Genomic DNA, 15940 nt, shown 5'->3' with positions numbered 1-15940 from the left:
CAGCATTTGGGTATGTTAGTTGTTACTCCTGTTCGGAGTATTGTTTTCTTTCTGTTTTCCAGTTCTTGGTTCTGCTTGGCTATTCGGCAGACTGAGGGAAATAGAGAAGGGAGTATAGTATATACTGTCCCACAGTTTTGTTTTCAGTCTCCACCTGCTGGTCATGATTGGATATATACCCATTTGTAAAGATTAACCTCTACTGGTCTGGAGAAGCTAAAAGAAAGTAAATTAGCAGGTAAGAACCTAATTTCTCCTTGTGTTCCAGATGCGAGGTACTTGTGGTCAGCCTGTGCAAGCGTTGTGCAGGCTGGAACGGTGGGGTAGCCTCGTCAGCAGCAGATGCCGGCGGCCAAGGTACCCCGCCGCATGTAGCTCACGAAGGATTCCCTTACTGTCAGAGCAGCTGGGGGATTCCCTCTTCGTGTCAGTCAGTTCCTCAGCATCAGGAAAGTCCCAGGCTTTTCAGACATGACAAGCCGCAGGAGCTCTGATTTTGGCGGTTTCAGGTCCAACTTTGTTGAGAACTCCCTCCTTCATTTCTGTTACCTCAGGTGTCCTACCCCCCTGTTTTGGTAATACAGAATCAAGGTATGGCAGGGTCCCCTGCTGGGGCAGGGAGTCCCTTGGGGCTGCCGGGGGTCTTTCCCCCTGAATTTATATTAGCACTTTGTAAAGCTTATGTGCTGGTGGCAGGAGGTTCCGTGTCCATTCCGGGGGTCTCGGGGGAGGGGGGAGGGGGTTACCATCGACATCTTCCCCGGCACGGCCCCACACAGCGGCGGTTTTGCCCCCTCTACTCCTCTCTCGTACCAACGCCCTAGGGTCTCTTGGGATGAGGATTTTTTCCCCAGAGGAGCAGGATGTAATTGAGGAGGACCTGGACCCTTGGGGAGAATTCCAGGATCCTCTTGGGGGGGGGTCAAATTCTGCCAGCGAGGGGTTCGAGCACCCCCCAGCTGGCAAAGATGCATCTGTGGCGTGCATTTTTCAGCGTGAAGAGCTTCAGGAGTTAATTATGCAGGTCTCTTCGGTTTTGCACTTTGAGGACCCCATGTCGGAGCCCCGGCGTACGGTGGACCCCTTGCTTAAGGGGATTCGCTCTGCTTCTCGCTCTTCCTATGCATCAGAATATTCAGGATGTTATGCTCGCTCAGTGGCAGGTGCCAGAAGCCCCTTTTCGGTTTGGGCGCTCCATGGCCCGCATGTTTCCCATTCCTGAGAGGGATAGGGACACTTTGAAGTCACCCTTGGTGGACACGGTGGTCTTGGCCATTTGTAAGAGGCATACTGTGCCTGTTGAGGGCGGTGCGGCCTTGAAGGACCTGGAGGAACGTAAGTATGCTCTTTGGAGATATTCGCCTAAGAGGCACATCTGGATCACCCTGTTCCGCTTCTGGTCTTAGCTCGGGGCAGTCTTCGTTGGTGGCTCCAGACTCCCCATCTTGTACAAGGGGCGAGTCTGGATCAGCCGAAGGGGCTGGTGCTGCTCACAGATACCAGTCTTCTCGGTTGGGGAGCTTAGTGTCTAGGTCACTCAGCTCAGGGCACCTGGTCCACAGAGGAGACTTCTTGGTCGATCAATGTCTTGGGAACCAGAGCTATCCGTCTGGCATTGATAGCCTTCCAGTCTTTCTGATGGGCAAGTCAGTCAGGGTTCTGTCGGACAATGCCATGGCGGTGGCCTGTGTCAATCATCAGGGGGGCACCAAGAGCACTTTGGTGGCACAGGAGGTGACTCTGCTCATGGTCTGAGCGGAGTCGCACCTTCAAGAAATATCAGCTTCTCACATAGCCAGAGTGGAGAATGTTCAAGCGGACTTCCTCAGTCGTCATGTGCTAGATCCCAGAGAGTGGTGTCTCAGCCCGGTGGCTTTTCAGTTGATAGTGCAGTCTTGGGGTCAGCCCGTCATGGACCTGATGGCCACAAGTGTCAACGCCAAAACACCCTGCTTCTTCTGTCGTCGCAGAGATGGTCAGGCCAAGGGCCTGGATGCTCTGGTTTAACCATGGCCAATGGAGGGGCTGTTGTATGTGTTCCCTCCATGGCCATTAGTGGGCAGATTTCTTCTCTGCATAATTCACCATCCGGGCCTTGTGGTTCTGGTGGCTCCGGATTGGCCTCGACGACCATGGTAAGCGGATCTGGTGAGGCATCTGGTGGCGGATCCTCTGCCTCTCTTGGACGACCTTCTGACTCAGGGCCCCATTCCAATGTTCGATCCGGGTCCCTTCTGTCTTACAGCTTGGCTCTTGAAAGGTGTCGCCTAGGTAAGAAGAGGTATTCATATAAAGTGATCTCAACTCTATTGGGGTCCCGGAAGCTGTCCACCCCTCGGACTTATGTGAGGGTTTGGCGTCTCTTTGAGGAGTAGTGTGCTGCGTGTAGAGTGGTCTCTTTGCGCTTCCCTGTGTAACATCTTAGAGTTCTTGCAGGATGGCTTGGACAGGGGACTGGCTTGGTCTCTCTGGGTTCAGCTTGCGGCCTTGTCAGCTTTTCGTGGGTTGAAAGGTCAGCATTTTGCTGCCATTCCTGATGTGATTCACTTCTTGTGGGTGACCAAGTTGCTCAAGCCTCCCGTACGACCCTCTGTTTCATCTTGGGATCTGAATCTGGTTCTGTCACTTCTAGTGCGCCCACCTTTTGAACCGTTGGGTGACTGTTCTTTGCAGGAACTTACTCTTAAAGCAGTCTTTATGGTGGCCATTACTTCATCTAGATGTGTTTCTGATCTACAGGCTTTCTCTTGTATTGCTCCCTTCTTGGAGTTTTCTAGGGAGCAAGTTGTCTTGAGGCTTGTTCCTTCCTTTCTGCCAAAGGTAGTTTCCTCTTTTCATGTCAATCCGGCAGTGGTCCTCCTGGTATTGGGTAGCAAGGAGGGCTCTTCCGAGCAGAGACAGTTGAGCAAGTTGGATGTCATTCGGGTCCTTCGCTATTATGTGCAGAAGACCCAGGAGTCCAGAAATCAGATCATCTCTTTGTCCTCCTAGCGGGTCCTTGTCAGGGGGATGGCGCTTCTAAGGCTACTATTGCACGCTGGATCAAGGAGACTTGCTTCCGCTTATCTTCTGAAGAAAAAGTCTGTTACCAAGGCACATTCTACTAGGGGTCAGGCAGCTTCTTGGGCTGAGTCTTCTCTAGTGCCTCCAGTGGATATTTGCAAGGCTGCAGTTTGATCTTCTCTACATTCCTTTGTAAGACACTACCGTGTGGATGTTCAAGCGCATCGGGACGCAGTGTTTGGTGAGCGTATTCTGGTGTCGATCCTTCGGGGGTCCCACCCTTAATGGGTACTGCTTTGGTACACCCCATTCGTAAGGACTATACCAGTCTACCAAGCGATACAGAAGGAGAAATTAGGTTCTTACCTGCTAATTTTCTTTCTGTTAGCTTGTAGACTAGTATAGTCCCCTACCCTGTCTGTCTTTTTGCGGTGATTGCGGGTTTTCGTTTTGCTCGCATGAAGATTTTGTTTTTTCTGCGGGTTCTAGAATTTTTCTAGGGCTCGGGAGATGTAAGAACAGCGGCTATGGCTTAGCTGGTGAGCTGTGGGGATGTTTTCTATACCAAGATTAAGTTCTACACATGTTCCAACAGTTGTTTACAGATGTTTGTTGTTTTTACACTCCTGTTCAGAGTATGTTTTACTGTTTTCAGTTGAAGTCTTTCCTTGGTTCTGCTTGGCTATTCAGCAGATTGGATTCCAAGAGGGGAAGCTATCCTGATATACAAGTTTGTTCTCAGTCTCCACCTGCTGGTAGCAGTGAGGCATATAACCCATTCGTAAGGACTATACCAGTCTACAAACTAACAAAGAAAATTAGCAGGTAAGAACCTAATTTCTCCTTACAAATAAAATTCATGTATTTCTCAAATATAGCATATACCTATATATGTTCTCTGGTCAGGAAATTGGAGCAGAATAATGTAAAATGCAAAAATAATTTTCAAAGTTTCTATATGGTTAAATGTAGTAGATAAACTAGATTTTCAAAGAATTGTAACTTGTTTATCAGTGATGAGAGCAGAGGTGTCTCTATCTCTCTTTCCCCTCCATTTTTATTCTCCAAATCCTTTAATAATTCATAGCACGGTTTCTGCAGGATGCAGAGAAATTACAAACTTAGAGATCTTTACTTGACACATATGTTCATCCTGTTTGGTTATTGATTTCACAGTAGCAAGGTGTGGCACATGCTGAATAAAGGAATGTATGGTTTTAAAATCTCATGTACAGCAACTGTGAATCTTTTTTTTTTTTTAAATAAATCTTTATTGATTTTTAAGGCCAACAAAAGTGCAGAACCGTATCTCTTGATCTAGTAACTGGCATCATAACCTGCACAATATCCATTTTTGTTTACTGTACTTTGCATATATTGAGCTACAGTCATCTAGATCAGATGATGAGATTCACTCATTTGTAATCTGAAATTTGTCCCTTTCAGGATCCGGTTGTTTTGGCTTTTGACATTGAAACTACTAAACTGCCTTTGAAGTTCCCAGATGCAGAGTCGGACCAGATCATGATGATCTCGTATATGATTGATGGACAGGTAACCATGCCTATTTCCTGTACAGTGTATTGTTAGGCCTTAACTGCACGACCTTCCACCCATTGTGCGTCGGCAGCCAAAAAAGCAAATAGGATGCTAGGAATTATTAAAAAAGGGATGGTTAACAAGACTAAGAGTATTATAATTCCCCTGTATCGCTCCATAGTTCGACCTCATCTGGAGTATTGCGTTCAATTCTGGTCTCCTTCTCTCAAGAAAGATATAGTGGCGCTAGAAAAGGTTCAAAGAAGAGCGACCAAGATGGTAAAGGGGTTGGAACTCCTCTCGTATGAGGACAGACTAAAACGGTTAGGGCTTTTCAGCTTAGAAAAGAGACGGCTAAGGGGAGTTAGGATTGAAGTAAAATCCTGAGTGGAGTAGTACAGTACAAGTGGATCGATTTTTCACTCTGTCAAAAATGACAAAGACTAGGGGGACACTCGATGAAGTTACAGGGAAATACTTTTAAAACCAATAGGAGGAAATTTTTTTTCACTCAGAGAATAGTTAAGCTCTGGAACACATTGCCAAAGGATGTGGTAAGAACGGATAGCGTAGCTGGTTTTAAGATAGGTTTGGACAAGTTCCTGGAGGAAATGTCCATAGTCTGTTATTGAGAGAGATATGGGGGAAGCCACTGATTGCCCTGGATTGGTAGCATGGAATATTGCTACTCCTTGGGTTTTGGCCAGGTACTAGTGACCTGGATTAGCCACCATGAGAGCAGGCTACTGGGCTTGATGGTCCATTGGTCTGACCCAGTAAGGCTATTCTTATGTTCTTATTCTGGTGCTGACTGACCAGCCCATTATCCAGCTTAGAGTTTTACAAGGTTACATGGTGGTGATTGAACAAGTGATAAGAAAACCGGGGCAGATAAAGACTCGGAAGGCTATTATGTACTTGTTGGCTCCAGCAGGCTATAACTCCCCAGAAACCACCCAGTTTGAAGCAGGAAAGTCAGCAAAACCAATGACCTAAGATGGTAGAAGTTTGAGCAAGGGTCTTACTAGTTTTGATTTGCTGTTCTAGTTTTAAGAAAATTTGGTGGTGAGACATGGATGAGTTAGATATTGGGCTATGTATGAGATCTTCTAGCTTAACTGTCTGGGATATGTTGATGTCTTCCTCACTGTTTTTCTAGCTTACTTAAGGAGTAATATAATTCTTATATTCAAGCTCCTAAAACTACCAAGTGGAGAATATCCTTAACAGTAGAGGCTAGAATAACTAGACAGACTGGTTGGGCTACTTGAAAGGTTGTTTATTTTTTTCGTTTATTTCTTCGTTTTTATAAATACATATAAACTCGTGTACAGGAAAATGAAAGAAATTTTTAAAGAAACTTATTCAACAAAGAAAAAAAATCTTTAACATATAGTCCACATCAGGGAGCTTTCTATCTCAGACTCACTCAGAACAAAACAGGCAAATCTAACCATATTATTGACTCCCGCCTCACAACTAACAACAATCTTACTATTTCCTTGAACAGGTTTATCCAAAAGAAAAGTTTCTATAAACACATATCTGTTGTTTCTGTAATTAAACAGGCCTGTACAGGGAAATCTTTAGGAAAAAGGTTGCTCCCACACCGAAGGTCTTGGGCCTAAGCTGTGATGTTTTTGTCTGCCGTCCTCTGCTTTGTTGCTGTTGGTCAGGATGTGCTCTGTGGGGGAAAGAAGAGCGGGGTGAGGAATTTGATGCCTTCTAGTGGTGCTGATACACATTTCTAATACTTGCTGCTGGCTTTCCAGGGATACCTGATCACCAACAGAGAGATTGTCTCCGAGGATATTGAAGATTTTGAATTTACTCCCAAGCCTGAATATGAGGGGCCCTTCTGTATTTTCAATGAGCCAGATGAGGTGCGTGAGTACTGTTCTCAAAGACATATGGGTTTGTGCTTAGCACTCAAGTTTATTTAATTCTTGATATATTGCCCATCAAAGACATCTGAGCAGTGTACAATAATAAATCAGATGGGGAAGAGAAGAAAATTGATAGGGGAATAAAGACCAGCAATATAGGAAGAAATACAATAATTGATTGAAAAGAATAGGAGGTGGGGAAAGATATATTCACAGGCCAACATCACGGGAAGGTCTCCATGTTACTACTTGAAAGAATATAAGTATAAACAATTCGGAAGCAGTGCAAAATCCAACATCAATATATAAAACACATTCACATGGATCGTGCAAAAGGTACAAACAACTACAACACGAGTCAAGTAAACCACCACTGGGAGGAAAAGCCTCGGACAAAGCCCTCCCATCGCCACAGCTGTGGCATAAGGTGTTCAGGCAGAGAACCTCATCGGCAAAAACCTCCCGTGGGGCCTAATAAAGCTTTATGTTGTGCAATGCAAATAAATAACAAGTGGTAAAAAATTAGGTGCAAAAATAACTCAAACCTATCTTTTTCAATGTAATAGTTTGTAAAGCTCGGTTGGAACACCAACGGTGGCCAGCGTTTCACATAATGCTGCCTCATGGTGTAACCTCCAATCGTGAGCTTTCAAGATGGGGCACGCTAAATCGTGTCTCCTTACGCAAAAAAGATGTCAGGGGTTTATTATCCCCTTTGAGTAAAGGGAGTAGTTGAATTGAAGGCTTCGGTGAACAAACAAGTCTTGAGTGCCTTTTAAAATCTATCCGTGGAGCTTTCCATTCCATTGGAACCAAGGTTGTACACATTGTTCTTTCAAGGTTGTATTGCATATGAGGTCGTTTTGATGCTATTCTTAGTTTAATATCACTGAACATGTCTCCTAGTTATTGCAGATCTATGGAATGCTAGCAGGTTGGATGCAGCCTCTTTGAATTTTCAAAAATATTTTTCTTTAAATCTAGGCACATTTGATCCAAAGATGGTTTGAACACGTCCAGGAAACTAAGCCTAACATTATTGTGACATACAACGGGGACTTCTTTGACTGGTAGAGACCATTGTTTAAACTTTGTCCTTTTCTGTAGAAACTTTCAAGGCAGGGAGCAGCAGAGAGATAAGGGAAGAGTTTCTGTAATCTGAGTCAACAACAGGGACTTAGGGCATTGCAGGCGCTTTGGGAACCTTGAAATACATCTGAGTAATCCATGTACTCGGTACAATATGGAATCGGCATTGAACCCAAACCTTACCAAGAGATCAGCTGCATTTATAGAGATAGATTGTGAGCCTGCCAAGACAGACAGGGAACAATGCTTAAACCCCTGAATAAATTAATGTAAACCGTTCTGAGCTTCCCTGGGAGAATGGTATAGAAAATGGAATAAATAAATATAGAACTATTTGGGCCAGTATTTACATTTGTGGTGCTTTTGCTATAAGGTATTGTTAGGACGTGTCCCTAACTGATCTCTTTTCTCTTACTATATAAACATAAGAGATGTTCGCATTTGAGTTTTATCTTTCCACCTATCAAAGGCTGTAAACTTAAAAAAAATTACCAACATCTACTGTCCTATCAGGAAGCTTTATGGGGCAAGAACTTAGATCGATTGATTGTGACTTCTAGTACTTACTCAGAATTTAGGGGGTATTTAAAAACATATTTGTTCGTTAAGTACCTGGGTAACTTCTTGCCCTGTATTGATAGCAAGGAATATTACTCCTTGGGTTTTGGCCAGGTACTAGTGACCTGGATTGGCCACCGTGAGAACGGGCTACTGGGCTTGATGGACCATTGGTCTGACCCAGGAAGGCTAGTCTTATGTCCTTATGTTTATTCAATTATACATTTCTTCTTTTGTAAACCGCATAGAGCTTCACGGTCCTGATTGTATTCAAAAATCATTATTCTTTTTTTGTTTTCTTGAACAAGAACAGCGATTATTGGTAAAGCATAGACCTGGTGAATCTCCTCCATGAAGGCAACAGCCCTCTGTGGTCTGTGTGATTGATGATCCCGGTTGCATCTTGCACTGAGCAGCTGGTTATGAGTGACCAACTTTAACATTTACATTACGGAAATCCAATTCAATAGTCTAATTGAAGTAGCAAATTCAATAGAACTAAACAACTCCAAATAATTAATGGAGAAGTTTAGTTCTATTGAATTTTGTCAACTTTAACATTTGTCATCTTTCTGCAAAGATATCTCAGCTTGTGTCTAGGTTGATAGATTTGAGCCAGCTAGGTTCTTTTCTATTGTATACCTTCAAATTGCAGATTGTTTTGGTTTGCAGGCCTTTTGTAGAAACAAGAGCCTCTGTTCATGGCATGAACATGTACCAAGAGATTGGATTCCAAAAAGATACTCAGGGGGAATATAAATCTACCTCCTGCATCCACATGGATTGTCTCAGGTACAATTAAACCCTTCCATCCTGCATATTCATGTGTAAGGCCTTCAATCCTTAACCCTACCAACCCAGCCAACCATTCCCCTTAACTGTATCCATGCCATCCTGTTTGTCTGCCTTCTCTATTTAGATTGTAAGCTCTTTGGAGCAGGGGCTGTCTTCTTTGTGACTCTCTACTGGTAACACTATAGAAATAATTAGTAGTAGTAGTACTGTTTGGGTATTATGAATCTTCCCCGTATGCATGTATCTATACTGTTCTGGGAGCAGGTGCTGGATATACAACACTTTGTCTTCTATGATGTGATGTGAAATTTGCTTTGGGCATAGTATGGCTAGCTGTGCGGAAGAGGAAGATAGTGGAAGGTAAATCTTGAATGGGGGGAAGAAGGGAGGACTATTTCTAATAACTAAATGGAATTATGGGTTTTATGCCCAGGTGGGTAAAGAGAGACAGCTACCTCCCGGTGGGAAGCCACAACCTTAAAGCAGCAGCTAAAGCCAAGCTGGGTTATGACCCGGTAGAGCTGGATCCTGAAGAGATGTGTCGAATGGCCACAGAGGAACCTCAGGTATGGCTGTTGGCAAAATTGATGGTGATACACTATCAGGAGGAATTTGAGAGATGTTAGATAAAAATTATACACTTCAGAGTCATTTTGTTGGCGTGCAGGTTCATGTTTGTCAGTACTAGAATTTCCATTCCTCATTATCCCTTCAGACCAGTCCAGGCACACGAGTTTATCCTCTCCTGCAAGCAGATGGCAACTGAGAATGACTGGCTTGTGATGTCACACTATAAATATCCTGTACAGTCCTCTGCTATTCAGTAGTTCAGAGTAGAGAATGATATGGTGGATGTTACCCACGGCTAGCCACGAGTAATCCGCCAAAATGGTGGAGGGGGGAAAGGTGCTCACCGCAGGTACGGGGACAAGGCCATCCACCGCCCCATGGAGCAGTGAATGGCCTTGTCCCCGCAGTTAAGGGAGAGAACGTGCGCGGTCACTGATCGCGTGCAGCTCCCTTCCTCCTTATCCACCCGAATCTATCTATCTCCCTTCCTCCACCTTCTCGGCGCATTTTAAGGTTTCAGACTTGTTGAAAGCCGCCGGAGCTTACGGGCAGAAGCTTCTCTGACGCAACTTCCGGTTGAGTCAGAGGAGAAGCTTCCGCCCACACATGCACATGACTGCATGAACACTGGCGGCTTTTAACAAGTCTAAAACCTTAAAACGCGCTGACAAGGTAAGGGGGGGGGAGGGAGGGAGATGCACGGACCACGCAACAGGTGCCGAAAGGCAATGAGGTGGCGAGAAGGAAGGGTGGGGATGGCGGGGACGAGGCGGTGAAGGGGACTGTGGTCCGGTGACATGGCAGTGATGGGGACAGATTTTTTCCACATGTCATTCTCTAGTTCAGAAACTTCATTGGAGGTAGGTAAAAGATCTGTGCAGCTTGGATGGGACAGAGTGGGTAAAGATGGTTATGCCTTAAAATTAAAGAGAAAAAACTACACAGGAGGAAAATAACTTCAAAAATCAAAAAGCGTGAAAAAATTCAAGAAAATAAACAAAAAACACGCTAGTGTAATTGCTGTAACTTCTTAAAAGTCCTCTTGGAACTCCATAATCCTTATACTTTAATCAGTGGATAGATTTTGCTCAGAGACATGGAGGAAAAAGGGGACAGACAGTCCTGCAAAACTTCACCACCCAATCGTAGCATAACTTCCACCTTAACACACTTTTATATGTGCATGACTTAAAAGATTGTATTATTAAAAAAGCACTTATCTTTTGTATATAGGTCTTTGGCCTCGACGTGCCACGTTTCAAAATTTCTTCAGGAAGCCAAATGGTAACAGCGAAAGACTCTTAAGTCTTCCAGAATGGGTGTCAGTCTCTGGTCTAGCTTGCAATTCAGCTTTCAATTCAACTTTCAGTGAACTTCCGATATCGTTCTCACTACCTTGGAGAGGGTGAACAACCTGCCCTTATCTACTAAGTCTATCCCCTTCAGTACCTTGAATGTTTTGATCATGTCCCCTCTCAATCTCCTCTGCTCGAGGGAGAAATAGCCCAGTTTCTCTAGTCTTTCACTGTACGGCAACTCCTCCAGCCCCTTAACCATCTTAGTTGCTCTTCTTTGGACCCTTTCGAGTAGTACCGTGTCCTTCTTCATGTACGGTGACCAGTGCTGGACGCAGTACTCCAGATAAGGATGCACCATGGCCCGGTACAGCGGCATGATAACCTTTTCCGATCTGTTCGTGATCCCCTTCTTTATCATTCCTAGCATTCTGTTCGCCCTTTTGCCGCCGCCGCACATTGTGTGGACAGCTTGATCGACTTATCGATCAGAACTCCCATGGGTGTAGTGCCAGTCACATTCATGCAGTGTGGAGGATTGGCAGAGAGAAAAGATGTACTCCATAGAGCCAAGGGACCATTTTATTCTCGCTCTTGATAGATACTGCTTATGTTCCACATGTCTGGACTGTCTGCAAGAGTGATAAGGAAGAGCACATTAGATCTTACCTGCTAATTTTCTTTCCTTGAGTCCCTCTAGACCAGTCCAGAATCCCCAGATGCTGTCAGTAATGTGAAGAGTGACTTGTTTCTTTGGGAGGGAGACAATTTTGTTTTTCTCCCATCTTCCATGCTGTTGAGGTGGTTTAAGTTAAGCATTCAAATAATTATGTCTTTGTCATTAAGGGAAACTTTCATGTTACTTATTTAAGTAAATGCTGGCAGACGGCTGCCCAAGTTACTTATTTTTAGTGTGATGTCACAAGCCTATAGTTCTCACTCTCTACCTGCTGCCAGAGACATAAACCCATGCATCTGGCCTGGTCAGGAGTGACTCAAGGAAAGAAAGATAGCAGGTAAGATCTAATTTCCCTTAATGGTTCAACCAAAGGTTTCCACACTGTTCACCTTAAAAATTTAAAGGCAAGGTAATAAAAATCCCTTCTCTTGTGATTATAGTTCTGTGTCTTATGAGGAAAAGAATAACTAATCCTATATTGTGACAAGTAATTCTAAGAGCAGGTCACAAGACTTCATAACATGACTAGCCCTAGAGTTAATATTAGAGCTGCTAGTTTAGTGCTTTGTTATCTGATTAAGATAAAGCTCTCAAAATGCACATTGCCAGATAATAAAGGCCAGGCTGTTTCCTGGGATTCCTATATTAGTAGAGTCGTTAGGTGTTGGCTAGTGGGAAGCCTTAGTTACTGTTACATGGAATTCTCAAATATTTTCCAAAGTTATTGCATTAGTGTTTTGCCTAAACGTGAATGATTTCATCCTTTCTCCTTTGATCTTCAGACTTTGGCCACGTACTCGGTCTCTGATGCTGTTGCTACATATTACATGTATATGAAGTATGTCCATCCTTTCATCTTTGCCCTGTGCACCATCATTCCCATGGAGCCCGATGAGGTAACTGATCATGACTATCAAATCTGGTCTAGCACATCTGGTGTTCAGTCACCCAATCGTACATCTAAGTTAGGAGAGTCAACAGGTGTTATAGGCATCTTGAATGCTGTGAAACTTTGCTGAAATTGTACTATGGCCCAGATTAACTAAAAATAGCGAGTCAGTCGCTGTTGGCCGATTCTCTGGCTGATTTTTAAACAGCGATTTATTCACTGTTACATCCCCTTTTTGCGCTCCTGCCAGGCCCTGAGTCGCTCTCTGATTGGCTGCCGCCAGTTCTCAGGAGACCCACAAGAACTGGTAGCAGCCATTCAGCGAGCGGCTCAGCGCCAGGTAGCAACGCAAAAAGCTCACTCCTGCCAGGTACACTGCTGGACCACAAGGGATTCAAAAAAGGTACACAGGGGGAGGTGGGAGGGAGGTAAAAAAATTGTAATTGTAAGGGCCATAATCCAGTCTGGTTTTCAGGATTTCCTCAATGAATATGCATGAGATCTATTTGCATGCACTGCTTTCAATGCATATTCATTGGGGAAATCCTGAAAACCCAACTGGAATATGGCCCTCGAGGACTGGAGTTCCCCACCCCTGGTATATACTCTAGCAAGATATACCATATATATTGAACTCTGACAATTTTTTTACCTCCCTCGCACCTCCCCCTGTGTACCTTTTTTGAATCTCTTGTGATCCAGATGTGTACCTGGCAGGAGTGAGCTTTTTGAGTTGCTACCTGGCGCTGAGCCGCTCGCTGAATGGCTGCCATCAGTTCTTGTGGGTCTCCTGAGAACTGGCGGCAGCCAATCAGAGAGTGGCTCGGGGCCTGGCAGGAGCGCAAAAAGCTCGCTTATGCCCGGTACACTGCTGGGCCATGAGAACTCGAAGCAGCCATTCAAGGAGGGGCTCAGCGTGGGGCAGGAGTGCATCTCTGCTACACATCTTATTCTGTCTGATATGTGTGATGCAGCCCTGAGTGACTTATGAGGGTTTGTGTCTCCTCAGGTATTACGAAAGGGCTCGGGGACACTGTGTGAAGCATTGTTGATGGTCCAAGCATATCACGCGAATATCATCTTCCCAAATAAACAAGAGCAGATTTTCAATAAGCTGACAAATGATGGGCATGTACTGGACTCTGAGACTTATGTGGGAGGTCATGTGGAGGCTCTGGAGTCTGGAGTATTTCGCAGTGACATTCCCTGCCGCTTTAAAATGGTATGTCAGTCACATATATATTTTTCTGTTTGCATGTGCAAATGTCTATATATTTGGGACTTGGGGGCAGTGAAAATATTTTATTGTGGATGTGTGTCAGTAAATAGGAATTCCAGGGATAAAATTAATAGAAATATATTTTTATTATAAATACAAAAAGCAAATAGAACAGCACAGTAAAGCATAGTAACCAGATAAGCAGAAGCATTTACAATTTACAACCAAATAGAAATAAATTCCACACTACACCAAAACAGGTGATCCACAAGACTAGTGCACCTGATGCCTGTCTACCACCAGGGGGAGCCCGTTGCCAACTGCACAGTGTGTCTGACCCAACCAGAGCTCCATTCAAATTCAACCCTCAGTATAATTATATTCTTGAAAGGAGAGCTGGCAACACTCAAACTGTCTCCTCCTCCCCCTTCAAATACTAGTTAGTTCATAATTATTTTTCAGTATCATGCTGTACCAGGTGACATAGATTCATCCCTGATGTGTAGAGATGCTTCTCACATAGTTCACATAGCATGTTTTCAGGATAGCTGTATTTATATTATGCTGGGGCATTGAAAAGGCCTGGCGTAAGCTAGTACTTTTTCACTTTAGGCCAAAGCAAATGGTGGGAAATATTAGAGTTTGTGAAATTGAGTTCTTACCTGATATTTTTCTTTACATTAGTCCCAACAGATCAATCCACTTGCTCCTGGCCAGTTTAAGGGGCCCAGTTGAGCTGGGGGGCTTAATGGACTCTGCAAGGGCAGTTGTAAGAAGAAATAGAGCAAGTAAGAAACAAGGCCAGTTGCTTAGAAGCTGCTGTGGAGTTCTTCAGAATTCACTTCTGGTTCAGATGCTAGAGAATCCAACCCTCTCTCAATTTATCTCTTTGTCTTGTTTTTAGGTTGTTTTTTTAAACCCTGTAATTGGCAGATGGTAAAATGGCTGCTTTTATGTAACTTGATGTTGAACGAGAGCAACAGTGCCAAGTAACAAGCATTTGGAGATGCTGATCTCCCTTAAGAGCCACAGAAAACACTTACTGCTTCTGAGCACCTGTGCCAAATAAAGGGTTAATAAGGAGTGAAACATAGAAACATAGAAAATGACGGCAGAAAAGAGCCACGGCCCATCTAGTCTGCCCACACTAATGGCCCACCCCCTAACTACCTCCATGAAGAGATCCCACATGCCAATCCCATCTTTTCTTAAAATCTGTCACGCTGCTGGCCTCAGTTACCTGTTGTGGAAGATTATTCCATCTGTCAACCACCCTTTCGGTGAAGAAATATTTTCTGGTGTCGCCATGAAATTTCCCACCCCTGATTTTCAACGGATGCCCTCTTGTTGCAGTGGGTAACGGATGCCCTCTTGTTGCCGTGGGTAACGGATGCCCTCTTGTTGCCGTGGGTCCTTTAAGGAAAAAGAGATCCTCTTCCACCTCGATACGGCCCGTGACATATTTGAACGTCTCGATCATGTCTCCCTTCTCTCTGCGTTCCTCGAGTGAGTACAGCTGCAACTTACCCAATCGTTCCTCATACGGAAGATCCTTGAATCCTGAGACCATCCTGGTGGCCATTCGCTGAACCGACTCAACTCTCCGCACATCTTTTTGATAATGCGGCCTCCAGAATTGTACACAGTATTCCAGATGGGGGTCTCACCATGGATCTGTACAACGGCATTATGACCTCGGGCTTATGGCTGACGAAACTTCTACGGATACAGCCCATGATTTGTCTAGCCCTGGATGAAGCTTTCTCCACTTGATTGGCAGTCTTCATGTCTTCGCTAATAATCACCCCCAAGTCACTTTCTACTACAGTTCTTGCTATGATCTCACCATTTAGGGTGTAAGTCCTGCATGGATTTTTGCCGCCAAGGTGTATGACCTTGCATTTTTTGGCATTGAAATTTAGTTGCAAAGTCTTTGACCAATGCTCCAGCAGGAGTAGGTCCTGCGTCATACTGTCGGGCATTGAGCTTTTGTCAGGCACTGTGCTTTCATCTGTTGTGCAGTTGCCTACTATGTTGCATAGTTTGGCATCATCGGCGAATAATGTAATTTTACCTTGAAGCCCCTCAGACGCTATCAAACGCTTTGCTGAAGTCCAAGTACACGATGTCTAGGGACTCCCCTATATCCAGCTTTCTTGTTACCCAGTCAAAGAAGCTGATCAGATTTGATTGGCAGGACCTTCCCTTCGTAAAACCATGTTGATGGGGATCTCGTAGATTCTCCTCGTTCAGATTGAAGAGCGTGGATAACGGTTCCGTCATGACGTCACTCAACTCCCTGAGGGTGGGAGATTAAAGTATCAGTTTAGTAAAACAGAGTGAGGGGATGGAAAAGGGACATGCCACCACTAAGTGGTATCCCTTTAGGGAAGCAGCCTAGTACACAAGCCCCCAGTT

The 15940-nt window shown here is 44.4% G+C and overlaps 1 protein-coding gene across 1 annotated transcript in view; it reads left to right on the top strand.

Moving 5' to 3' along the window:
• The window catches only part of POLE (DNA polymerase epsilon, catalytic subunit), a 236966-nt gene that overhangs the window by 69782 nt on the left and 151244 nt on the right, over positions 1 to 15940 (top strand). Inside the window, exons 9-15 of the mRNA XM_033955915.1 lie at positions 4450 to 4557; positions 6315 to 6425; positions 7413 to 7498; positions 8748 to 8867; positions 9304 to 9436; positions 12197 to 12310; positions 13313 to 13525. Coding sequence (XP_033811806.1) covers positions 4450 to 4557; positions 6315 to 6425; positions 7413 to 7498; positions 8748 to 8867; positions 9304 to 9436; positions 12197 to 12310; positions 13313 to 13525 — 885 coding nt within the window. The remainder of the gene's footprint in view (positions 1 to 4449; positions 4558 to 6314; positions 6426 to 7412; positions 7499 to 8747; positions 8868 to 9303; positions 9437 to 12196; positions 12311 to 13312; positions 13526 to 15940) is intronic.

Source organism: Geotrypetes seraphini, chromosome 8 (assembly GCF_902459505.1).
Source record: "Geotrypetes seraphini chromosome 8, aGeoSer1.1, whole genome shotgun sequence".
Classification (NCBI taxonomy): domain Eukaryota; kingdom Metazoa; phylum Chordata; class Amphibia; order Gymnophiona; family Dermophiidae; genus Geotrypetes; species Geotrypetes seraphini.
Note: the sequence above shows the minus strand (reverse complement) of the source record. Positions and strands in the feature narration are given on the sequence as shown.